This window comes from Myotis nattereri, assembly GCF_964212035.1.
Source record: "Myotis nattereri genome assembly, chromosome: 3".
Lineage (NCBI taxonomy): Eukaryota > Metazoa > Chordata > Mammalia > Chiroptera > Vespertilionidae > Myotis > Myotis nattereri.
In genome coordinates this window covers 116,215,880-116,242,410 of record NC_138077.1, presented here as the reverse complement: position 1 = coordinate 116,242,410, position 26,531 = coordinate 116,215,880, and the positions used below count along the sequence as shown (strand labels likewise).

The 26,531-nt window shown below is 38.5% G+C and overlaps 1 protein-coding gene across 9 annotated transcripts in view; it reads right to left on the bottom strand.

Moving 5' to 3' along the window:
- Window positions 1-10,991: 10,991 nt before the first annotated feature.
- Window positions 10,992-26,531, bottom strand: part of LIMS1 (LIM zinc finger domain containing 1) — a gene marked incomplete at both ends in the record, with an annotated part of 134,550 nt that continues 119,010 nt past the window's right edge. For 4 of the 9 annotated variants that reach the window (XM_081086178.1, XM_081086181.1, XM_081086180.1 and 1 more), the window contains 8 exons: window positions 10,992-12,630; window positions 15,813-15,888; window positions 18,108-18,156; window positions 18,543-18,635; window positions 22,455-22,605; window positions 23,916-24,065; window positions 24,532-24,652; window positions 25,933-25,999. In XM_081086178.1, the coding sequence (XP_080942304.1) occupies window positions 12,516-12,630; window positions 15,813-15,888; window positions 18,108-18,156; window positions 18,543-18,635; window positions 22,455-22,605; window positions 23,916-24,065; window positions 24,532-24,652; window positions 25,933-25,999 (822 nt within the window). Of the gene's footprint in view, window positions 12,631-15,470; window positions 15,619-15,812; window positions 15,889-18,107; window positions 18,157-18,542; window positions 18,636-22,454; window positions 22,606-23,915; window positions 24,066-24,531; window positions 24,653-25,932; window positions 26,000-26,531 lie in introns of those variants that run through there. The other 5 variants (XM_081086176.1, XM_081086175.1, XM_081086173.1 and 2 more) reach the window with 3 other exon arrangements.

Below are 26,531 nucleotides of genomic sequence, written 5' to 3'. Positions count from 1 at the left end.
TGCTGCAGTGAACATAGTGGTGATTGTATTATTTCAAATTAGTATTTTGGCTTTCTTTGGATATATACCTAGAAGTGGAATCACTGTGTCATAAGGGGGTTTCATTTTTAAATTTTTTAACAAAATAAATCTATTACCAGATTGTAGGTACAAAATAATCAGCCATTTACATGCAATATTTCAAGAAAAAAGATTTTAAATATAATTATATTACCTAAACTGTATTAACATAACATAATATCACAATATTTGTAGGAAATATTAAAAATCTGAAAATAACAGGATTAGTGCCATTTTATTCTAAAATATTTTTTTCCTCAGGCTCTGTTTTTGTTCATCAGTTTATGTTGCTCATTATATTCCACAAATGAGTGTGGTCATGTGATATTTATCTTTCTCTGACTGGCTTATTTCGCTTAGCATAATGCTCTCCAGGTCCAGCCATGCTGTTGCAAATGGTAAGAGTTCCTTCCTTTTTACAGCAGCATAGTATTCCATTGTGTAGATGTACCATCGTTTTTAATCCTTTCCTCTTCTGATGGGCACTTAGGCTGTTTCCAAATCTTAGCTCTTATAAATTGTGCTGCTATGAACATAGGGGTGAATGTATCCTTTCTGATCGGTGTTTCTGGCTTCTTGGTATATATTCATAGAAGCGGGATCACTGGGTCAAACGGGAGTTCCATTTTTAATTTTTTGAGGAACCTCCATAATGCTTTCCACAGTGGTTGCTCCAGTCTGCATTCCCATCAACAGTGCATGAAGGTTCCCTTTTCTCCACATCCGCACCAACACTTGTTTGTTGATTTATTGATGGTAGCCATTCTGATTGGTGTGAAGTAACATCTCATTGTTGGTTTGTTTTTGCTTTTTTGTTATTGTTTTAATTTGCATTTCCCTGATGATTAGTGATGTTGAGCATCTTTTCATATGCCTGTTAGCCATCTGTATGTCCTCTTTGGAGAAACGTCTATGCAAAACAGAAACAGACTCATAGATACAAAGAACAGACTGATGGTTGCCAGAGGGGAGGAAGATTGGGTGAAAAAGGTGAAGGGATAGAGAAGTACAGGTAGGTATTATAGTCAATAATATTGTAATGCTTATATACGGTATTAGATTTATTGGGGTGATCACTTCATAAGTTATGTAAATGTCTAATGATGGAGTTGTACACCTGAAATTAATCTAATATTGTGTATGAACTATAATTTAAAAATAATAAATATTGATAAAAGAACATATATGCATGACCCATAGACACATATAAGAGTATGGTGAAGGCCAGGGGCGGGGGGGGGGGGGGGAGCGGTGGCGGTGTGTGGAGTTGGGCAAAGGGGGGAAATTGGGAACATAGTACCAGATCCAGGCAGGAGCAGCTCAGGAATGAACCGTGGGCTCCATAGACAACTTAATGGGGTCACTTCCCTGAACAACTCTCTTAGCAATTTCCCTGTTACTTTTGTTTCCTGGGGCTTCTCGTTTTAGTCTTCCAATCAGAAAACGGAGACTTTACTTACCCAGCTCTGCTGTGCACTCCTACATTTGGGGCTGAGCATTGAGAGAACAGAATTGGAACAAATGCAACACCAACGGTTTTGTCCCTCAGGTCTATAACTCCATCAACTGGAGAAAATTCCCTCCTTCAGACTTTTGGTTCCTGGGGCCCAACTAAATGGAAATTCTCACCAGGTTCTTTTTGCAGGATGTTTTCTTGTATAGAAAGCCACTTTCTCCTTCTGGAAAGCTCTTTCAGTGTCTTTCAAACCCCAGTTTATCCATCATCACCATTGAGAAGTCTTCTAGAGTCCCTAGAATTAACCACTCTCTCTTCTGAGGAATCTTTCTATCCTACTAATTTTTCTTTTCTTTCTTAATCTTTATTGTCGAGAGTATTACAGATATCCTGCCTTTTTCCTCGTACCCCCTCCCTTTCCACCATATTCCTAATGGTTCTTATCACACTCCAGAAGGGAGTGGCAAGAAATATTCAAAGTGATGAATAGCAAGAACCTACAACCAAGATTATTTTACCCAGCAAAGCTATCATTCAGAATTGAAGGTCAGATAAAGAAAGAGCTTCACTGATAAGAAAAAGCTAAAGGAGTTCAACACCACCAAACCAGTATTATATGAAATGCTGAAAGGTATCCTTTAAGAAGAGGAAGAAGAAGAAAAAGGTAAAGATACAAATTATGAACAACAAATACATACCTATCAACAAGTGAATCTAAAAATCAAGTGAATAAAAAATCTGATGAACAGAGTAAACTGGTGAATATAATAGAATCAGGGGCATAAAAAGGGAGTGGACTGACAATTCTCGGGGGGAAAGGAGTGTGGGGGTGTGGGAAGAGACTGGACAAAAATCGTACACCTATGGATGAGAACAGTGGCGGGGGGTAAGGGCAGAGGGTGGGGTGGGAACTGGTTTGAGGGGAGCTATGGCGGGGGGGGGGGGGGACGGGGAAGAGGAACAACTTTAATAATCTCAACAATAAAGATTTATTTAAAAAAAACAAAACCTCCAAACAAAAAAATCTAAGAACCATTTTCATATATTTCTGCCATATTTTAAAAAAGCTTTTTTGTTGCCCTAGCCAGTTTGGCTCAGTGGACAGAGCATCAGCCTGCGGACTGAAGGGTTTCGGATTTGATTCTGGTCAAGAGCACATGCCTGGGTTGTGGGCTCAGTCCCCAGTGGGGGGCCTGCAACAAGCAACCGATCAACGATTCTCTCTCGTCATTGATGTTTCTTTCTTTTTTTTAAAATATATTTTATTGATTTTTTACAGAGAGGAAGGGAGAGGTATAGAAAGTTAGAAACATTAATGAGAGAGAAACATCGATCAACTGCCTCCTGCACACTCCCCACTGGGGATGTGCCCGCAACCAAGGTACATGCCCTTGACTGGAATCAAACCTGGGACTCCAGTCCGCAGGCCAATGCTCTATCCACTGAGCCAAACCAGTTAGGGCATCATTGATGTTTCTCTCTTTCTCCCCCTCTCTCTTCCTCTCTGAAATCAATAGAAGTGTGTGTGTGTGTGTGTGTGTGTGTGTGTGTTAAAAAAAGCTTTTTTGCAAATATTTATGATGATCCTGTATAAAATGTTGGGACCTGCTTTTAATATTCATTATAAGTACTTGGAAGGGATGACATTTGTTTTTAGGCAGAAAATCCTGGTCTTTGTGCTGGTTCTTAGCTTTAAAAATTCTAACACTTTGTAGAATACTTAAAACGGGTAAAAGTGTAATGTACATTGCCCAGACATTCAGTCTGTCACTCAGTAATCAATGGACTCCCATTGGGCGATGGGCATTGTGAGAGGCATGGAAGATACAAAGATTGAAACAACCCAGTTCTTGCCCAGCTGGCGTGGCTCAGTGGTTGAGCATTGACCTGTGTACCACGAGGTTGCGGTTCAATTTCCGGTCAGGACACATGCCAGGGTTGTGGGCTTGATCCCCAGTGTGGGGCATGCAGGAGGCAGCTGATCAATAATTCTCTCTCATCATCGATGTCTCTCTCTCTCTCTCTCTCTCTCTCTCTCTCTCTCTCTCTCTCTCTCTCTCCTCTCTCTCTCCATCTCTCTTCCTCTCTGAAAAAAAATGTATTAAAAAACCACCACCACAACAACAAAAACCCAGTTCTTCTCTCCAGGAGCTGGCCTTTTGGTGGGAACAGAAACCAAGACATGCAGTGCACTTAAGAACTGAAATAGAGGTGCCAGCAGAGAGCTAGGGAAGCGAAGAAGAATGACTCCTTTTACTTGAAGAAGTCAGGCAAGGCTTAAAAACTGGGATGAGATTTGAGCTGAATCTCAAAAGTGAGGAGAGTACATTTATTACAGGAGGGCTGGTCGAGATCTGAGACAGTTCTGTGTAGCATGCACATTGGCCATTGGGAGACAAAGACTTATCAGGTTGGAACCTGTCTATGAAAGTCCTTGATACCATAGGAAAGAGTTGGGGTTTTATTCTATTGTTTCAGTAAGCCCAGCCATGATGAACAAACAAGGGAGAGTTGATTGATGGTTGCTTGAAGTCAGAGAAGAGTTGAGATAAATAGCATGAAGGCAGGCAGGGCTGCAAGTAAGAAGAAAGGTTTCTAGGACCTTTCTACAGGTGAAGTGATAAAATTTGTAATACTCAGATGTGGGGACAGGTGGAAGTCGTGGGGAGGGAAGAGTAGGAGTCAACTAGATATTAGGTTGGAAGCCTCAATAGATGGTGATGCCGCTATGGGAAACAGAGAAAATAGGAAATAGAAGAGGGTGTGTGCAGGCCATCTCCTGGCCTCCTCCCATGCCTGGGTAACTTCTATTCTCCTTTGGAGACTCAGCTCTCCTAAAAAGCCTTCCCACCCCCTCTGCTGGGGTTGCTGCTGTTGTGATTTTGAAAACCCCTATGCTCACTCCACCACTATACTTTCCATATTTCGTAATTACTCATCCCTCCTACCTGGGCAGGAGGAAATCAAAGCTCTGCACCTGCCCAGGGAAGGAAAAGGAGTGTGAGACTCAAATCGGAGTACCCCCGTTCTCTACTTAAGGGGATGAAGCCTGGCAGTGAGCACCATTTCCCCAGCACATCACAGAGTGCCTCAGGCTTTCTGGGTGATGTATTAAGATATGTTATCAGCCACCCCTATTGCTGCTTGTGTGCTCGTTTGGTGGGAACCTAGTACCTCTTTGTGGCAGCCGAGACTGGTGCTCACCATAGCCGAAGAAAAGCCCTAAGAAGGAGTCCAGACTGAAAACAACCATCATATTCATTTGAAGGTGATGGGGCAGGGTGGTTCTGTAGTGCAGTGTAAAATTAAGAGGCATATCTCTTAGTAAACTAATGTGGTGAACAGGGTTTGCCAATGAGGCAGATCAGCTTCCAATTTAATGGGCAGCCTGTCAATGAAGCAGACACACTGCACAGTTGGACATGGAGGATGAAGATACAATGGATGTATTCCTGTAGCAGAGAGGAGGGGCCTACTAAACAGTGCTTCACTCTAGAACTTGGTTTCTTCAGACCAAGACATATTCTTAAGTAGAAAACTGCCATTTAGTTCCCCCACCTCCTGCACCCTTTCACAATCTGGGACCCCTCAGGGGGTGTCAGACTGCTGGTTTAGGCCCGATCCCCATAGGCCATGCTGAGGGACCCCACCGGTACACAAATCTGTGCACCGGGCCTCTAGTATGCATATAAAATATTTGGTTAATCTCTTCACACACTCCCACTTCCCTATGAAATTCATCAGTCTGTTCCATGTTTCCATGCCTGTGCATTGAGCGTCTGCCCTCTGGTGGTCAGTGAGCATCATAGCTACTGGTTGAACAGTTGGACACTTAGCATAATAGCCTTTTATATATATAGCTATATATAGAGGGAGAAACATAAATGTGAAAGAGAAAGGTAGACTTGCTGCCTCCTGTACCTTCCCTGACTGGAGATTGAACCCACAACCTGGGCTGGGCACCTGCCCTGACCAGGAATTGAACCTGTGACTTATTGGTGCATAGGATAGCACTCCAACCAACCAAGAGCCACATCGGCCAGGACCCGATGGTATGTTTTTTAAATAACATTTTTTTATTAATTTCAGAGTGGAATGGAGAGGGATAGAAACATCAATGATGAGATCATTGATTGGCTGCCTCCTGCACACCCCATGCTGGGGATGGAGCCCGCAACCCAGACATATGCCCTTACTGGGAATTGAGCTATGACCTCCTGGTTCATAGGTCGACTCTCAACCACTGAGCCATGCTGGCCTGGCCCAATGGTATGCTTTGATAAGCATAAAATGGAGATAGGATGGGGAAAAATAGTGGCTCTGTGAAAATACCCCCTTTTCCCATTAGTGGCATGCTTATTCAGCCCTCATCTCTATATTCCAGTAAGTTACTTCGTTCTCACTGTTTAACATAAACATCCTTGCATACCTTATTCGATTGGAGAATTTTAATGATTTTCACTTATCATTGTAAGACCAAGAACAATTTTATAACTTTTTTGTATGTAGCTGTTACATGTAGGGCAATTTGCCTTTAAGTAGGAACAAATTACTAAAAAAATAAAAAATAAAAATCCTAGTTTTCCCTTAAAGTCAAGTGTCTCGTTGTTAAATAAACTTAAGTTAAAAAAAACCTGAAAACTATCAGAATTTATGGTGAATAGTGGGAAGACTCCACCACCATTCTATATGCTTCTAAGATCTGGCTTATACATAACAACCAGATCATTTTCTTTTATTCTTATTTATGAATGTTTCTACTATATATTCAAGAATACTTGAATTTTCTTATACATGCAAACACATAAACACACATGCCAAGAGAAACAGGACTTACTTATCATCAACTATACAAATCCTCTAATATGAGAGTGGGAGGAGTTCTGAGTAATTCATAGTGGTAAGGATTAAAAAATAAAAGACAGTGTCTGTGCTTGCTTTGGCAGCACCTATACTAAAATTGGAACAATACAGAGAAGATTAGCATGGCCCTTGTGCAAGGATGATGCACAAATTCATGAAGTGTTCCATATTAAAAAAAAAAAAAAGGCAGTGTTTGTGGAAACTGCTTTGTGAATTTTATATAGAGAACGTTTAATTAGATATTTTCACATGGATTTAGATAGTAAAAATGCCTTTTAAAAAATGTGGAACTCTTTTTTAAAAATTGAGATAAAATTGATATATGACATTAATTTTAAATGTACATGATTCAATATTTATATATATTGTGAAATGGTCACTACAATAAGTCTAGTTAAACTCCATCACCACATAGTTATAAAACTTTTCTTATGATGAGAACTTTTAAGATTTATTCTTTAAGCAACTTTTAAATATACAATACAGTATTATTAACTACTAGTGGCCTGGTGCACGAAATTAGCATGGCCCAGTGCAGGGGGGGGGGGGGGGGGGAGGAGCAGGGAGGGGGTGTGTCCCTCAGTCCAGTCTGCACCCTCTCCAATCTGAGACCCCTTGAGGATGTCTGACTGCCGGTTTAGGCCTGATCCCGCAGGGCCTAAACTAGCAGTTGGACATCCCTCTCACAATCTGGGACCCCTGGCTCCTAACTGCTTGCCTGCCTGCCTGATTGCCCCTGACTGCTTCTGCCTGCCAGCCTGATCACCCCTAACTGCTCCCCTGCTGGCTTGATCACCCCTAACCTCGACCCTGCAACCAGGACCCAGGATTCCCTCCTCCATCCGGCCGCAGGCACCAAGGACCCGGGCTTCTCTTCCTCTGGCCGGCCACAGGCACCTGGGTCCCGGGCCGGCTTTGCCTAGGCCAGCTGCAGCCGCAGGGGACGGTGGGCAGGTGGCTTTGCCTGGGCTGCAGCTGCAGGCGCTGGCACCCGGGACTGTGAGGCAGGCAGCTTCTCTGTCTCCCAGGCTGCAGCCAGCCACTGGCGCTGGTGCCAGGGCCCAGCTGTTAGGAAGGATGTGCAGATGGTCATCTGGAAGACGTCTGGTCTAATTAGCATATTATCCTCTTATTAGTATAGATCATAGTGTGTTTTTTCTCACCATTAACCATAGTAACTGTTGCTTATGTATTAAAGTGCTATTCCTGCTAAGTCTAGGAGCAGCCTCAGAATCCTTCTCACCATTCATCTTAAGTCTGATGCTTAGTTGATCAGAATTAATACCTGAGGTGAAGCCTCTTACTGAAGATGTATCCCAGAATGTATGGCATCCTCTCTACTTTATGATCCAGCTAATAATACATTGCCTCAATCATGTTGATTGAGGTCATTTTCCCCCTTGCAGTTTCTAGTAGTAGATTACCATCTACTGCCTAGGAAGCAAAATTGACTGTCTCCATGTAGATCGCAAAATAAGATATTTTCCTCATCAATAAAATTTCATTCTTTCAGCATGAGTAATTTTGTCAACAACGTATTGAGGTAGTAACAGTTTATAACAAATTGAGTGAATTATTGTTTCAGGTACTGTGCTGTGTCATACACAGATTTCGTTTTATCTTTGCAACAACTGTATACAGTAGGTACTATAATGACACAGATGAGAACCCCGAGGGATAGAGAGATCAGGTAGCTTGGCCAGTAAAACCTGAAAGTGGCTGAGTCTTGTTTCAAGTCCATGAGCCATGCCCTTTAACCATTACACTCCACTCAGTATTGTGCTGGGGCCTGCTCTTACCGGCTCACAAATTCTCAGGAATTTTGCAAGCTGGTTGTTAAACATGGTCATTATTAAAAATTAAATCATATAACCTTAGAAGTGAATAAATTACATTAAAACCAAAGGTAATATGTACTCTGAATTCATCACTACTCAATTATTTACTACACTTTACTGTTCTGACTCTTGACACTATATCTTTTGGGTCTTTCTGGTGGAATATAATAGTGTATTACTGCACATTTCTCCTCAGCTTTGCATTTAGTGGCATCACATTAGCAGCCAACATCAGCCATGGATAGAGAATTTATGCCACAGAAATTGGCTGATACTATAAACCAGGGTTTTCTTTTCTTTAGAGCCAGTTGTTAAACATTTACCAGCACAACACTGACCACATTGGTGGTGGTGGTCTTGTCAGAATGTGTTATATTATGCAGATGAAAATCTATTTAAACAGACTTGATATATTTTCAAAGATGGAAGAATTGTTCCTGTCAACTATTTTAGTTGATTCATATCTCCACTGATTGTCATCATTGCAGTTTTCAGTCCCCACATGGGTTGCTGGATACAATGTCTTGCCTTGTCCCTGTCCCCTCCCTTTCTAGTCTTTGTTACCTTAAGGACTCTAGTTTTCCATTTATATGTTTAAGTACCAACCTTACCTGCTTAAAAATGTACGCTTTTATGATTGCTCTCCCTGTTCCTTGTCATTCAGATGAAAGTGGAGTTGGGTCGGGGCAGCAGAGAGAAATTCAGAAGGGGAATATTGGAGTAATGACTGCAGTGAGAGAAGAGGGAACTTATCTCCTGAGCCGCAGGCGCTGACGCCTGGGACCATAGGGTGGGCAGCTTCTCTGGCTGGCTGTGGCCTGGGACCTCGGGGCGGGTGGCTTCTCTGTCTCCTGGGCTGCAGCCAGCCGCAGGCGCTGGCGCCGTTGCTTCGCCTTGCTGGCTTTGTCAGGGAGGACGTCCGGATGACGTCTGGTCTAATTAGCATATTACTCTTTTATTAGTATAGATAATCACTGTGCTGTGCATCACATCCCTCTAATTTAATTATTTTATAACTGGATGTTAGTGCCTTTTGACCCTCTTCATTAATTTTGTCCACACCCTACCCCCATCTCTGGCAGTCACCATTTCTTCTCTATAAGCTTGTTTCTGTTTTGTTTTTAGATTTCACATGTAAGTGAAATCATATAGTAATTTTCTTTGTCTGACTTATATCACTTAGCAGCATAAAATCTTCAAACCCCATCCATGTTGTTGTAAATAGCAAGATTTCCTTATTTTGTGGCTGAGCAATAGCCCAATATATATGCACGTGCGCGTGCGCACGCGCGCGCGCACACACACACACACACACACACACACACACTTTCTTTATCCATTCCAAAAGAGCTTTTTTTAAAAAATGTTTTTTTTTTATATTTTATTGATTTTTTACAGAGAGGAAGGGAGAGAAATAGAGAGTTAGAAACATCAATCAGCTGCCTCCTGCACACTCCCCACTGGGTATGTGCCTGCAACCAAGGTACATGCCCTTGACTGGAATCGAACCTGGGACCCTTGAGTCCGCAGGCCGATGCTCTATCCACTGAGCCAAACTGGTCAGGGCCAAAAGAGCTTTCTTAAACATTAGCCTTATCATCTCATAGTTCTGTCTCAAAACCATTCAAATCAATGCACAACACGTTATTGTTAATAATTATGAACATTTATTAGGTACCAAGAGTATATTGCAAAGTTTGCTATATAAAAACAGAATTAGCAATATAGTGTCCCTGCCATTGAGCGTACAATCTAAAATGAAATACAATAAGAATTCTGTAAGCCTACCTTGAAATTTCCTGAACTTAGAAATGGCTATTTTGGAAATAAGTAAGGAAAAATGACCTATGATTTCAGGTGCAGTGTTAATAAGGCTTTGAACTTGACCCAAAGAATGTTTAATTTGTATCCAGGCATTTTCCCCAATTATATCAGGCTTGGCAAAAAAAGAAAAAGAAAAAAAAAGCACTTAGAAATTTGGTAACAACAATGAATTTTAACTGGAAGTTAAAACTGCCTTGCTGGACTTTAAACAAAGAAATGCTTACTAGCCTGAGTTTTTTCACAGCTAGAAAAAGCTTCACAAAAAATATTATGAACTACACCAAATTTGTCTTCTATTCCAATACAAATTTTCAACTTTTTCTTCCTTTCTCACCTGTAAGAGCTCCAATGATAGCCCTATAAGGGAAGAAAGTACTGTATCTAGATAAAATACCCTAATAAGTTGAACTTCCAGAAAATATTAATTCATGCTTTAAAAGAAGGAGTCAAAACAGCACTGGGACCTCTGGCTGCAGGGCAGGCGGCCACATAGGTGTGTAAACAAAGCAGCCCAGCTCAGGGCACACGCCTTCACAGGCATTCAGAATATAGGTGAAAAGAAAAAGAATCTAGTTAATTGTTTGCTTTTCTGCTCCGTATTTCTGGTGTAGGCATATTTTTAGAATTTAGCATCAAGACCCTACACTGCAAACCCTTTACGTACTCTTTCACCTCTATCCATAGTATATATATTAATAAATACCTTCAAGGTTTTCATTGCTGGTCATAAATCAGCTGACAAGGCACACTGAAGAGATTTTGATTCTTACTGTCAAATGCAAAGACTTTTAAACTTCTGAACACATGCAGTCTTAAACTATATATTTAATTATTTTCAATCATTTGTAATTCTTTGAACTCTAGAAGAACACTAAAAATAAGTTATTGGTTATAAGTTATCTGAAACCTGAAATTGAATTTGCCCTGTAACATGCATACACAAACTTTTCAATACAAATATTTTAATGGCAGAGTGGTAGCATTGTGAGGTGATATTTTTAATGGCAAAGCAGTATTTTAGCAATTTTTGTAAAAAACAATAACTTTCCCCTTAGAAGTCCATCTTGGCACTTGTCTTTTAAATTATAACACAAGAGAAACATGTAAATAATGTTCACAACTAAATGCTTTGCATACAAGTTTATCAAGAAAGAATGGTCCAGAAACTTCAGAATAAAACCTTTTATGAAATAGAGTAACTCACTACTTTTGACTTAAAATTGACACTTAAACATCCCTCTTCTAATTTAAGTGCAATTTATATATCTTACTTATAGCAAATAAAATCAAATTGTGAGATCTGAAATGAAAAACTTGAAACACATATCAACATGATTCTCTTCTAATAAGATGGCAGAAATTAATTTTAATGTGTTTCCCAAAAAGGGAGAAAACAAATTTTAAAAATATAATCATAATGTGGTAAATGATTCTGAGTTTATAAATCTCAACCAATACACTTGTTTTTAGTTAGTACGATACGGAACAGCTAGAATTCCTGATTAGTGTATGTTTTTCTAAGGCAGGGCAAGTTTATGTACAAAGCATAGATATTAACTTGGTTATAAAGGCAATATGACTAAAACGTGGTTATAAAGGCAATATGACCAAATACATTCACTTTTTTTTAAGTGATACATTTCAAGCTACATAAAATTTAATTTCATGTCCTAGTCTAGGACTACATCTTTGATATTAAGCTTAGAAGCATAACTACTGTAATTACAACATAAAAAAAACTTCCATTTTCCAATACTGCAAAGTATATTGTATTTTCAAATACAGAGGATAAAATTTTTTGCACAAAATTTAAAAAGGCGAACTATTTAGCCAGCTATAACTACTGTTAATTGTATGAAGGGAGAAGTTCACAAGGAGAATAATATATAAAGCTAAGCATAATTTTAAAAAAGTAAGCATAATTATTGCATTTAACAACAACAAAAAGTCCAAGTAGTTCTGAATACACTTGTTTTGTGTTAGTAATGTGTATATTCACTTTATAGGTACCAGTTTGATAAGCATACTAAAATTCCATAAGATTTTTCTTGGTTATTTTTCTTCCTATATCCTCCCTAAAAGCAGTTGAAATTAACTTTCTTTTTAGTACAAAGTAAAATAATGTTTATAATTTTTAATCTGAGTCATGTAAAAGGTGACTCCTTACTTTCATTTTGGGACCTAAATTAAAATTTAACATTTAACCATATGGTTTTTGCTATTAAGTATAGTCTACATTTTAGTAAATTGAAAAGGGTTATTGACAAAGGCAAATCTTTATTTCATCTGTGTTTTAAATATGATCACAAACTTTTTTCTTTTTTAATGAGACAAAGGAGATGAAGAAAATGTTCATCTAGGTCCTCTTCACTCAACTGCTTTGAGGGACAAATTTAAATAAGGATGGATCAGGTCAATAACATTGTTACTTTCTTATCTTTGCAGAAAAGAGAAAAAAAATAAAACAAAGGAAGTTATTTCCTTCCTAAGGTCTCAGCTAGTTTCTTAAGTCTTTTCTTCAGCTCCAATGGAAATTTCTCATAGCACTTTTTACAGACTGGCTTCATATCAAACTCCACAAATTTATTCCTAAAGATAATGATAAAAAAATTAGTGAAAATATATTTAACATAAACACATAAATAATGTGAAATAATTTTATTGAAGTAAATAAAGATACTATATGATGATATGTTAGCAAAACAACTATAATTCTAATCTCAATTCCTATCATGTGGTAGATGTAAAAATTCACAATATTTGAAAATACGTTCCTATAAATTGATCCTATGCATTAACCTATGTAATATAGAATGTATACTACAGTGTAGTCAGTGCTAAGTGTTCAGGAAATGTAGTGTAAATAGAACTAGGGAAGGAAAGTCAGTCATATTTAAAATACCATGAGAACACTTTTAAAATTAGGTAGCAATAAGGTTTTGTCTTTCCTGGTAAAAAAAGGTTTGCCTCCCACCCCACCCCCCAAAAAATCATCTGAAATAAATCTTACATCAGAATGGGTTATTTTGGTTGGTTGGTTAACAGAAAGGCTGACAGGGGAGATACAGTAAGGTTTCAATTCCTTTTCATGAGCACAAGTGAATCAGATTCCCTGGTTGGAGAACTCAGGTCTTCTCTTTAAAAGTAAGAGCAGTAAACTGTTTGGCGTGGCTCAGTGGTTGAGCATTGACCTATGAACCAGGAGGTCATGGTTTCATTCCTGTTCAGGGCACATGCCCAGGTTGCAGGCTCGATTCCCAGTGTGGGGCATGCAGGAGGCAATCGATAAATGATTCTCTTTTCATCATTTGATGATTCTCTCTCTCTCTCCCTTCCTCTCTGAAATCAATAAAAATATATTTTAAAAAAGAAGCTAGAGCAGTACACATTGTTAATTTATTTAGTTCTGGAGAGGACAGTTTTCAGATGGCTTCCTATCTGAATAGTGTGCTAACTTGTAATTATAATAGCTTATTACTGTTAAAATCAGGGTCCTTCATTGTGAATCAAGTAAATACACAACTTTATAACTTGTTCATTTTCTGTGAAATTATATTTAAGAAGCATTTCTGGAACAAGTCTGGAAGTATACTGTCATCTATGACAAATGAGTAAATCTGCTAAAACCTTTTATTTTAAAGCTCCATATGGTAATTATTTTCTAGCTGGTTTTCAGAGATCCTAATTCAAATGGTATATTTCAATTGTCAATTTGATTTAAACTACTGAGCTAAAAAATTTCTCCCAAAGTCTTTTTAGAACAGAAGCTATTAAAACTGCCATTAAAAAAAAAAATATTTTCATTGATTTCCAGAGTAAGGGCGAGGGAGAGAGAGAGAGAGAAACATGAATGATGAGAGAGAGGCATTGATCGGCTGTCTCCTCCATGCCCCCACTGGGGTGAGCCTGCAACCGGGGCATGCGCCTTGACCTGGAAATGAACCGTTACCTCCTGGTTCATAGGTAGATGCTCAACCATTGAGCCACACCAGCTAGGCCATTGTTTTTTTAAATTGAAGGAAATTATCACTGCTTTTGGAGATACTGCTAAGCAAACCTTCCATTTTTATTTTTTTAAAGAATAGTTTATGACCCTGACTGGTTTGGCTCAGTGGATAGAGTGTTGGCCTGCAGACTGAAAGGTCCCAGGTTTGATTCCGGTCAAGGGCATGTACCTTGGTTGCGGGCACATCCCCAGTAGGGTGTGTAGGAGGCAGCTGATAGATGTTTCTCTCTCATCGATGTTTCTGACTCTCTATCTCTCTCCCTTCCTCTCTGTAAGAAATCAATAAAAATATATTAAAAAAAAGAAAAGAATAGTTTATGGATTTTCAGAAAGAGAGAAAGGGAGAGAAACATAGTGTGAGAGTGCAACATCAATCAGCTGCCTCCTGCATGCCCCCCACTCTGGATGGAGCCCACAACCTGGGCATGTGCCCTGACCAGGAATCGAACTGGCAACCTTTCAGTGCATGGGACGACACTCAACCCATCGAGCCACACTGGCCAGGGCCACTCTATTGTTTTAATCTCATATTTGAATTTTAACTCCTCTTTATACAAAGAAACATCAAAACTTGAAAAAATAAAGAACTTAAAACACAATGGTACTCATAAAGGAAGCATGGAATAATTATGCTAACAATTCAACAGAATTTCAAATTGAAATATTTCTCATAAGAATCAGACACAGAGTTTAGAAACATCAAGAAAATGAATTCATTAACAGTAGCATATGGACATTATATGAAAGCACACATACCAGGTGGGGCAAAATGAGGTTTACAGCTGTGAGCAGCAAAAGATTTTATTCTTATATTATCATTATTTACTATTGTATTATTTCCCATACGAACAATTGTAAACCTCCTTTTGTCCCACCCTGTACATACACGAAAGACAGTACATATCTTATTATGTACATTACATGGCATTTGCTTAGATCTGAAACACACGGAAAGAACTTAATTTATTACAGAACTTGGAACAGGAGACTTGGACTCTATCAATTAAGTTAATTTATGCAAAGAAACCCCAAACCAGGATTTTAAAAGCTACAATTATCAGACAAAAGTACTTTAAAACTTTTCCAGTATCAAGAGATGGAAATTCTTTCCTTTGAATCCATTAAACAAAAAGAGACAGAAATCCATCCCATATTGTAATTTAAAAAAAGAGATGAGGAAATCTACAGATTAAGGGAATTAAGGGAAGTACAAGCTGGTATTAAGTGTGAGCCTTATTAATTTACGCTCTATAATTTTAAGAATTATATAAAAGGACCAACTCTACACAGGACAGATACTTGTATTTTACTCTAGCGTTTACAATACACACCAAAAAGAAATTTAGAATGTAAAAGATAAAAACATATTCTAAAAGACTAAGCAAAGAAGAAAGCTGTGAAAATGACAGAAGGGATAGAAAGTTTACAGACAGACAGGCTTTTTCTTTTTCTGCTTGTCCTTATCCTTTGCTTCTCTCTCCCGTTTGGCAAGTCGCCTCTTAAATTCTTCTGGCATTTTCTCATAACAGTGTTTGCAGACTGGTTTTAGATCAATTTCAACAAACTTATCCCTTTGAGCAGGACAAAGAAGGAATAGAAGAAAGAATAGGGAACAATTAAAGGAAGAACTTTTAGTTTCAGAAGGCCTGAGTAGAAAGAAGAAAAAATGAATCAAATAATTCTGTTTTTAAAAATTCGGTTTTAAAAAACGTTACCCTAAAGTTTTCAGTATAAGGATTCACACTGGATCAAAATGTATACTTACTTGAGTGTTAATTTAGTATTGCAGGTAGAACAGGCAAAACAGTTCACACACCAGGCCTTGTTAAGAGCGGAGACCACTAGAGAAAGAGGAAAGGCATTTGGTGACATATTGGTATGGGAAGTGGGGGAGCTTACATTTTCAAATCTACAGCAGAATTAAGGTTATTTCCAAGACACCTGGCAGAGGTTGTCAAGAGGTTTGCTTGCAAAAGAACCACATAGCTAAAAACTTTAGTGTAATTAATTAATGTTTATTGAATCAATCAATTTTATTAATTTATTTTTTCACATTAAAAACATACAAACTGAGTATTTGTCTTCCAAGGCTTCATCTTAGGAATGATCATTATTGCCCTTTCCTTTTTCTTTCTTTTCTTAAAAACAAAACAAAACAGAACATTTTTTTCCCCCAGAGAGGAAGAGAGAGAAACACCAATGATGAGAGAGAATCAATGATCAGCTGCCTCCTGCACGCCCCCTACTGTGGATCAAGCTCACAACCCAGGCATGTGGCCTGATTAGGAACTGAACTGTGGCCTCCTGGTTCATAGGTTGATGCTCAAGGACTGAGCCATGCCAGCCGGGCTCTTTTTTGCATGTGTGTTTTTTAATCCTCACCAGAGAAGTGACGGTATTTTTTTCCATTAATTTTTTTTAAAAGAGAGAGTGGAAAGGCTGAGAGAAAAAGGAGAGAAACACTGATGTGAGAGAGACATTGACTGGTAGCCTCCCACACATGCCCTGAATGGGGATGGAGATCAAACCTGCAACCCAGGTATGCACCATAGACCGGGAATAGAACCCTAGAACTGTGGTCGGCAAACTGTAGCTCTTGAGCCACATGCGGCTCTTTGGCCCCTTGAGGGTGGCTCTTCCTAAGCCTTAGGAGTACCCTAATTAAGTTAATAACAATGTACCTACCTATATAGTTTAAGTTTAAAAAATTTGGCTCTTTAAAGAAATTTCAATTGTTATACTGTTGATATGTGGCTCTGTTGACTAATGAGTTTGCCAACCACCGTGAGCCCATCCAGTGTATAGGCCGATGGTCTAACCACAAAACCATGCCAGCCAGGGCTATTATTGCCCTTTTAAACTTGTATTTTTAAAGAATATACATAGAAATCTACTTTTTCTTTCTGTATTGAAACTTTGAGTTAATTTTTACTACTCTGTGTCTCTTGAAAATATTTGACTGAGTTTCACTTATTAGGAGACCATTCACTGAAGGCATGAATTTAGGAAACTGCACATCAACCTTCATTTATAGTTAAACATCTTTTTCTTTCCCTTGAGTATCCTATGAGGCCTATACAGTAAATGGTATGTACCATGTCTTCACACCAAAGCTTAAGACCTCTCACTCTTGTGGACAATGCAGAGGGTACATAACATGCATTATTACATCACTCAGACGAGCTTTTTGCGCACAATGCTTGCCTACCAGCACACTTTCCACTACTTTCCTATCCCTATTGCCACTGGTCCAACAAAGAAATATGGACTAGAGAAGTAATTAAAGAAAAAAGCTCAGACATTAATGTATTCACCTACAGCAATGTTTCTTTCAAAGCTAAGCGCTTCCGTTGACAGTTTCTTTCATCTGGTAACCATCCCATGTAGGAGGAACTTTTATTTTCAATGGCACTAAGAAACTTTCTTGAACTAATCCTTTGCAAACCACATATTTCAGCAAGTATCCCAAGTTAGGTTCTCTGCTGAGAACCATGAAGCATGCTGAAAACAGGAATGTTTAAAATCTTGACAATAAGTGTCTGGCAGAACTGTGCTAGCAACTGTTACCAAATACAGCTGCCTTCAGTTCTAGTCCATCAGCTGTGCCTAATTAACCCAGTACAAGGGTGCTAAGTCCTAGAAATGTCTACAGGTAACTGCCAGGTTTTAGCATCTGCAAGGTTAAAGTGAGTCTTCCTAACTACCATGCAGATTAAAGTGTTCTTAATAAACACTGCTCTACAGCTTCCAAGTTATATGGTGCTAGGGAAAGGAAAGAGACATAGGTTTCAGGGTTGGCCATAAATGCTTTCTACAATTCCTAATGTAACAACCCTGTGGCACTAGCCTAAAGTATTATAACAAATGAGTAACAAATCCAACTCTTAGATCATTATCATCTCACTGCTATAAATTCCTTGGGAAATATGCCAAAGAAAGAGAAAAAGTAACTGATAATAATCACATTCCAAATTATAGCAATCAACTTCCTTCAATTTTCACAATTCTCAAATATTTTTGTGTCAAAATGGTGCCATATAAAATTTCTACAGTTACTTACCATCACCTTCTATAACACGGTTGCAGTGGAAACAAACATCACCAAATAGCTGAAAAATGAAAAAATGGTAAAAATTCAAGATATGTTAGAACTAAGTTTAAAACACCAAACATTTAACAAAATTTGGTTCGTTCTTTCACTTAAAAACAAATAGCTGGCTACCTAGGTCCAGATTTTATCATTACTAGAGAAGATGAATAGCAGTTCATGGACTAATTTTTACGTACGATGAAAATAATTTACTTTTCATCATTATCAAAACCAAAAACCTCTGGAGATGTTCCATATTTAAGGAAGCTAAATGAACATGAGAACCCAAACTGGGTACAGTATTGGAGTGGAAAAAAATTTTTCTAAGTGGTTTCTTTTAACTAAAATATTGACAAGCTTAAATTCATAAAAGTATATCGAGTATCCAATGAATGCAAACAATACCTGGTTATAGTGGGTTTCACAATATGCAAGGCCCTTCCTTTCATAATGGCGATGTCCAAGAAATGGTTTTTCACACTTGGCACAAACAAAATGCTGAAAAAAAAATTGCTACATGTCATTTTTGAATTGCTATATTTTAGTTATTAAATGAAATAAAACTCCAAAGTTACACTATCCTCAGAGATGATACCTGGAGGCTTGAGGCAGCCATTTCATGGGTTCTCCTGTAGCCCTTTCATTTTTAATTCAGGTGTCTGACAAGTTACTCTAAGACCCAGCCTATTCAAACATCACACAATGAGAAAACAGGCGAACGTCTGAGAGTCATCTGTAAGCAAGGGCTGTTGCTGGAGATGAACTATGACACTTTTTGCCTCAAGGAGATTTATTATCATAAAAAAATTGAGAGGCAAAAACCACATAATCATATCAATCAATGCGGAAAAAGCATTTGACAATATCCAACACCCTTTCTTTCTTTTTTTTTTTCCCCTTTTCTGCTCTATCCACGACTTTTTATTTTTTTATTTATTTATTTTTTTAAATTTATTGCTTAAAGTATTACAAAGGGTATTACATATGTGTCCATTTTATCCCCCCGCCCTAGACAGTCCCCTAGCCTCCCCTATCCCCCAATGTCTTATGTCCACTGGTTATGCTTATATGCATGCATACAAGTCCTTTAGTTGATATCTTACCCCCCTACCTCCTGCCCCCCAACCCACCCCGGCCTTCCCGCTGCAGTTTGACAATCTGTTTGAGGCAGCTCTGCCTCTGTATCTATTATTGTTCAAAAGTTTATAATGGTCTCTATTATCCATGAATGAGTGAGATCATGTGGTATTTCTCCTTCATTGACTGACTGGCTTATTTCACTTAGCATAATGCTCTCCAGTTCCATCCATGACGTTGCAAATGGTAAGAGTTCCTTCCTTTTTAGAGCAGCATAGTATTCCATCGTGTAGATGTACCACAGTTTTCTAATCCATTCATCTACTGATGGGCACTTAGGCTGTTTCCAGATCTTAGCTATGGTGAATTGTGCTGCTATGAACATAGGGGTGCATATATCCTTTCTGATTGGTGTTTCTGGTTTCTTGGGATATATTCCTAGGAGTGGGATCACAGGGTCAAATGGGAGTTCCATTTTCAGTTTTTTAAGGAAACTCCATACTGTCTTCCATAGTGGCTGCACCAGTCTGCATTCCCACCAGCAGTGCACAAGTGTTCCTTTTTCTCCACATCCTCTCCAGCACTTGTCGTTTGTTGATTTGTTGATGAAAGCCAGTCTGACAGGTGTGAGATGGTACCTCATTGTTGTTTTGATTTGCATCTCTCAGATGATTAGTGACTTTGAGCATGTTTTCATATGTCTCTTGGCTTTCTTGATAAAAACTCTCAGCAAGTAGGAATAGAGGGATCATACCTCAACATAATAAAAGCTTTATATGATAAAACTACAGCCAACATCATACTCAATGGGCCAAAACTAAACTCATTTCCCCTAAGAACAGGAACAAGACAGGGATGCCCACTTTCTCCACTCCTGCTCGACATAGTACTGGAAGTGCTAGCCATAGCGATCAGACAAAAAGAAATAAAAGGCATCCAAATTGGAAAAGAAGTAAAACTGTCATTATTCGCAGATGACATGATATTGTACATAGAAAACCCTGAAGACTCATAAAAAAATTACTAGGCTTAATAATTGAATTTGGCAACATAGCAGGATACAAAATTAGTTCCCAGAAATCTATGGCTTTTTTATAGACCAATAATGAACTCACAGAAAGAGAAACTAAAAAAACAATCCCATTTACCATTGCACCAAACAAATCAAGATGCCTAGGAATAAACTTAACCAAGGAGGTAAAAGACATTGAAAAAAGGTAGAGGAAGACATAAACAAATGGAAGAATATACCATGTTCATGGATTGGTAGAATCAACATCATTAAAATGTCCATACTACCCAAAGCAATCTATAGATTTAATGCAATCCCCATTAACATACCAATGACATATTTCACAGACCTAGAACAAACCCTCCAAAAATTCATCTGAAATATAAAAAGACCCTGGAATAGCCACAGCAATCCTAAGAAAGAAGAATAAAGTTGGAGGGATCACAATACCAGATATCAAGAGCATACAATGGAGTCAAGAAAATCTCTTCAATAAATGGTGCTGGGAAAATTGGTCAAATACATGCAAAAAAATGAAACCAGATCATCAACTTACACCATACACAAAAATAAACTCAAAATGGTTAAAGGACTTAAGTGTAAGACGGGAACCATACAAATCTTAGAAGACTCCATAGGCAGCAAAATATCAAACATATGTGATAGCAATATCTTTACTGATACAGCTCCTAGAGCAATGGAAACTAAGGAGAAAACAAACAAATGGGACTACATCAAAATAAAAAGCTTCTGCAAAAAGAAACCATCAACAAAACAACAAGAAAGCCCACTGCATGGAAAAACATATTTGCCAATGCTATCTCATGTAAGAGTTTAACCTCCAAAATTTACAAGGAACTCATACAACTTAACAAAAGGAAGATAAACAATCTACTCAAAAAATGGGCAAAGGACCTAAATAGACACCTTTCGAAAGAGGACATACAGAAGGAGAAGAGACATATGAAAACATGCTCAAAGTCACTAATCATCTGAGAGATGCAAATCAAAACAACAATGAGGTACCATCTCACACCTGTCAGAATGGCTATCATCAACAAATCCACAAACGACAAGTGCTGGAGAGGATGTGGAGAAAAAGGAACCCTTGTGCACTACTGGTGGGAATGCAGACTGGTGCAGCCACTGTGGAAAACAGTATGGAGTTTCCACAAAAAGTTAAAAATGGAACTCCCATTTGATCCACTTATAGGACTATATCTCAAGAAATCAGAAATACCAATCAGAAAGGATATATGCACCCCTACATTCATAGCAGCACAATTTATAATAGCTAAGATTTGGAAACAGCCTAAGTGCCCATCAGCAGATGAGTGGAGTAGAAAACTGTAGCACATCTACACAATGGAATACTATGCTGCTATAAAAAAGAAGAAACTTTTACCATTTGCAACAGCATGGATAGAACTGGAGAGCATTATGCTAACCAAAATAAGCCAGTCAGAGAAAGATAAATATCACATGATCTCACTCATATGTGGGATATAATGAACATAAAGTAATGAACAAAAATAGATCCAGAGACAAGGTAACACTGAACAGACCGTCCAACCTCAGAGATAGGGCAGGCAAGGAAGGGAGGTTAGAGATCAACCAAAGGACTTGTATGGATGCATCTTGGCATAACCAATGGACGCAGACACTGGGGTGGTGGGGGTTTGTCCTGGTGGGTGCGAGTGGCAGGGGGCGGGGGGTCAAAAGGGGAAAAAGAAGGCTATATAGAATGACAACAATAAAAACGGCATTCAAATATCTAAATATAAATAAAACTTTTAAAAAAGACATTATTATTATTATATTTTTTTTTATAGAGAGGACGGGAGAGGCAAGAGAAACAATGTGAGAGCAAAACATTGATGGGCTGCTTCCTGCACACCCGGCCCCCCGCACTGGGGATTGAGCCTGCAACCAGGCATGTGCCCTGACCAGGAATCAAATCTGTAATCTTCCAGTGTACTGGACGTCGCCCAGCACCTCAAGCCACACAAGCCAGGGCTAGAAGATTTAAGAATAGAAGAGCAGATCCTGTATTATTACCAAGAGCTCACAAAAGCAGTGTATATTCTATATTCCTAATTTTCTACAAAGGCAGTTGTCTTTAAAATGTTCACATTTAAATTTTTAAAACCTCCTAATCTTGCTAACACATCTGGACCAAGGAAATTAAAAAGTACCGGTTGCCCCTACATCACACATGTAGAACTTACCTCCACATGCCACTGTTTGCCCATGGCATTTACCACACGCCCTTCAATGGGCCGCCGACAAGCACCACAGATGGGGACCCCCATTTTATCATGGCATGGCAAGCAATACAGTTCTCCTTTCAGCTCCCGGGCATCAGCAGTCAGCTCCTTCCTGTCCATGGGAAAGGTAGCCAATTGAATGATACCATCAAGAGAGAAACAAATGGAAGCAATGTGGCTAATACTTTTTAAGAGATGTTTGAATTTATCACTACAACAATTCCTGTAACTTCTTTTCCCTCCTGACAATCAGTGTAACCTGAATTAATAAGTTTGAATAGGTTCCAGATTCCTATCAAAACGTCAGTATCATACACTTGTATGTATCTGTACAAGTCAGATACATACCATCACACTGGTATTAGCTAACATTTCTTTGTTTATTATCACATTACAGTCCATTTGTCTTCCTTAAAAAGCTAGCGAATAGTAACAATACTGAAGATAGACTCAGTGACATTATCTTTCCAAAATAACCAAGGAGTTTGGAGACTAGTTCCATTAATAATTATTATTTAAACTGTGACAAGCTTTTAGGAATAGTTACAGTTTAACAGAAAATAAACAAATGAAATGACCAGAATTTTCTGTTTCCAAATGTTTAAGTATGCTATTATTTTCCATCTCTTGTGTCAATAAACATGCCAGAGATAGCCCCAATTAGCCAAATGGAATTGTTTGAATTTCATCTGTTTAAATAATTATTTAAAAGTGCTAACAAAAAGTGAAAAAATATTCCACCAGAGCAAGGATAGGCAAGAAAAGCAGAAAAGCCACAAACTGATAATCACAAAAAAGATGAGGTGGCTGTTCTTACATTGCAAAACAGTTTGCTTGACCTTGAGCCTACCTTGTCTTCCCTACTACAATTTAGCATGTACATTCATATTCATTATAGTAAAGTATCTTTTTCCTTTAAATTTTTATACTAGACAACAAATTCAGAGAATCACAGCCTAACAATATATCACGAGTTTTTGAAGGAAAAAACCCCACAAACCTTTAGATAGAATTTAAGACTTTTTGAGAAAACACCCTAATTATTACAAATGCAAAAGTTATATATGTACAAAGATAAGACTTTCTAAAGCTTTTTAAATTTTTAATCCTTTATTGGAAAACAGTTTTTGGATGATTGAGGATATTTTAATATGGTCTGGTTACTTCAAAGTCTGTACATGGAGGCACACGGACATTCAAGTATGCTGCACACGCAATCAAATGTGGCAAAATGTTAACTGATAAAACTAAATTAAGGCATGTAGGTATTCTTCATATTATTCTCATGACTTTTCTATAGACTAAAAATTTCCCAGACTAAAACTTGGAGAAAAACAAATTTGGTTTGCCGGAGTAACAGAAATACAGATAAATGTTACCCTTCATCTCCACTATTGTGCAGTAACAAAGAAATTGCAATACCCGCAGTTGGCACAGTTGAAGTGGTCTGGATGGTAAGGGTCGTTCTTGAATATCAGAGGCTGCTCGTCAATGATGGCGTGGCATTTCTGGCAGATGTATTTTCCAAGGCCCCTGGCTTTCTCACGATTATGACAGGGGCGACACAGATGCCTATACAGAGCCAAAACTTTTTTAGAAACTTAAATTTAAAATCTAGGGTTCTTCCTAATAATTAAGAAGAAATGTGCTGAGAAAAAGAAGAAAGAAAAAATAGAGAAAAAGAAATATGCTTCCTATATCTCTCAAAAGAAATTAAAGAAACCATTTCTTTAGAAATCACTGTTGACTTAATAGCGCAGACTACTACTTTTCATATGAAAAATGCAAATGATCTGACTGATATTTTAGAAAATTTAAAATGCTTGTCCCACCTTTTGTGAGGCCCAGGAACACAAATGGCAGTCAAACACTGCTGCTATCCAGAAACTCCAGGGCCCTCTCCTAACAGGACCAGTTTGAGTCGTTATGTCTTAAACTGGGTGTCCCAAAGCACCGCCTCACATCCCATGAGAAAATACGCATGACTTGTAGTAGTCACTTTATCCACCCACACCTGACAAGGATAAAATACTCCTACCTTCCAGCATTCTTGACAAACCCGATATCTGCCAGGACTTCCTGGCAGAGGTCACAGCAGAAGCACTCAGGATGCCAGCTGTTATTCATGGCTTTGATAACTCGGCCAATGATGAATTCACCTGAGTAAAAGTGACACATAAAGTATATCCATTGTGGCATTTTATTGCTAAAAGCAGTGAAGGGAAAAAACACGAAGGAAAAACACATGCATTTAAACCTTTCTCCACAGAAAGGAACTTTTTATGTATGTGTATAACATAACAAGCATTATATTAGAAAAATGTTTTCTATATCATCTGAGTGCTTGTTTTTATTCTGTAGTTCTGTATTTTCGGGCTGTCTTATTAAATCTCTGAATCTGCCTTTCCTGTCCCAAACAATTACCGAGCTCTCTTGAATGCCTTTTGGTAATTTCTGGCCATTAATGATACAGAAAACTGAAATCCACAGCACATTTTCTTTTAATCTAGGCTTAATTTCTTCTCTCATGTTCTTTATAACATTCTACTCAGTTTCTCCAATCTCTGGAGGCCTTCTAGTAGAGCTGTTAGCAACCAGCGAAGTGGCTAAGGTGCAAGCCAGCCCAGCACCTGTAACCACAGGCAATCTCTAAGCAACTATGCACCTCACTGACAATCTTCTCTGTTTCCCTCCTGGCAAACCCAAAAGCAAGTAGGTTAAATGAACATTCCATAAATGTTAATTTAACCAAAGTCTCAGTTAGTCCTGAAATAACTTTATACTAGATGTCCTTAAAAATCAATTCTCTCTGGGTTTTTATACTCTTCCAGTTTGTTATATATTATTAGAGGCCCGGTGCACGAATTTTGGCAGGTGGGCGGGGGAGGAGTGTTGGAGGGGGGGCGGGATCGGGGAGAGAGTTCCTCAGCCCAGCCTGCGCCCTCTTGCAGTCTGGGTCTTTCGCAGTCCAGGACCCCTTGCTCCTACCGCCCACCTGCAGCGGAGGCAGGAGAGGCTCCCACCACCACTGTTTTGCTCACCAGCCGTGAGTCTGGCTTCTGGCTGAGCAGTGCTTCCCCTGTGGGAGCGTACTGACCAACAGGGGGCAGCTCCTGCATTGAGTGCTTGCCCCCTGGTGGTCAGTGCGCATCATGGCGACCGGTCGTTCTGCCGTTTGGTCGATCTGTGTATTAGGGTTTTATTATATAGGACTAATAGGCAAGAGGACAGAAAAGTACATAAATGTCATTCCTAATGAGCACCAAAACCCACTTTTATCATTGACACTTAAACAACTTAACACATTAAGCGCCCAGTTAATCACAGATGACTGACACCTGTGATACTTTCTGTCCGGAAGACAAAACAGGCTGGGCGCTTAATGTGTTAAGTAACTTTGAAACTTACTTTTTATTTTACATTCAGCAGTGAGACTTACCGCACTGATGGCAGCAGGGTGCAAAGAGCATCTGAAAATCATGTTCACAGTACTTCCTCCCTTCAAACTGAAATAGAAAGTATTTGTAAACATGAATATACTTGTTCTATGCAGACAAATAGGAAAGATAGTTTTGATCTAAGAGCTCTGCCCTAAGAATTTATAATTCTACTAAGATTTTTAAAAGCAGATATACTTTTGTATCTTCCATACATCTACATGTGGGCTCAGGAAAGATACAATGAACAAGTTGAGGCTAGAATTAACATAGTGCCCAAAGAATGCAGTGACTTGGCCTATAACTATACTTAATTGTTGTTGTTTTGTTTTGTTTTTTTTCTCACATGCTCCATGTTTAAGAATCTGATGAAAACTACAGACCCCACTCCCCAGAAAATACACATATACATACAAGTCCTTTTCCACATTCTTTAAGGTTGTTATCTAAAATATTTTACTCTAGGCTTAAATATTTACAAAGGGTAAACATTCCAGCATATTTAAAATTTAAACATCTTAAAATAGCACCAAATGCTTATTTACATCCTTCATTTCTCTCCTTGAACTGTTTCTATTTTATTTTTATTTATTTATTTAAG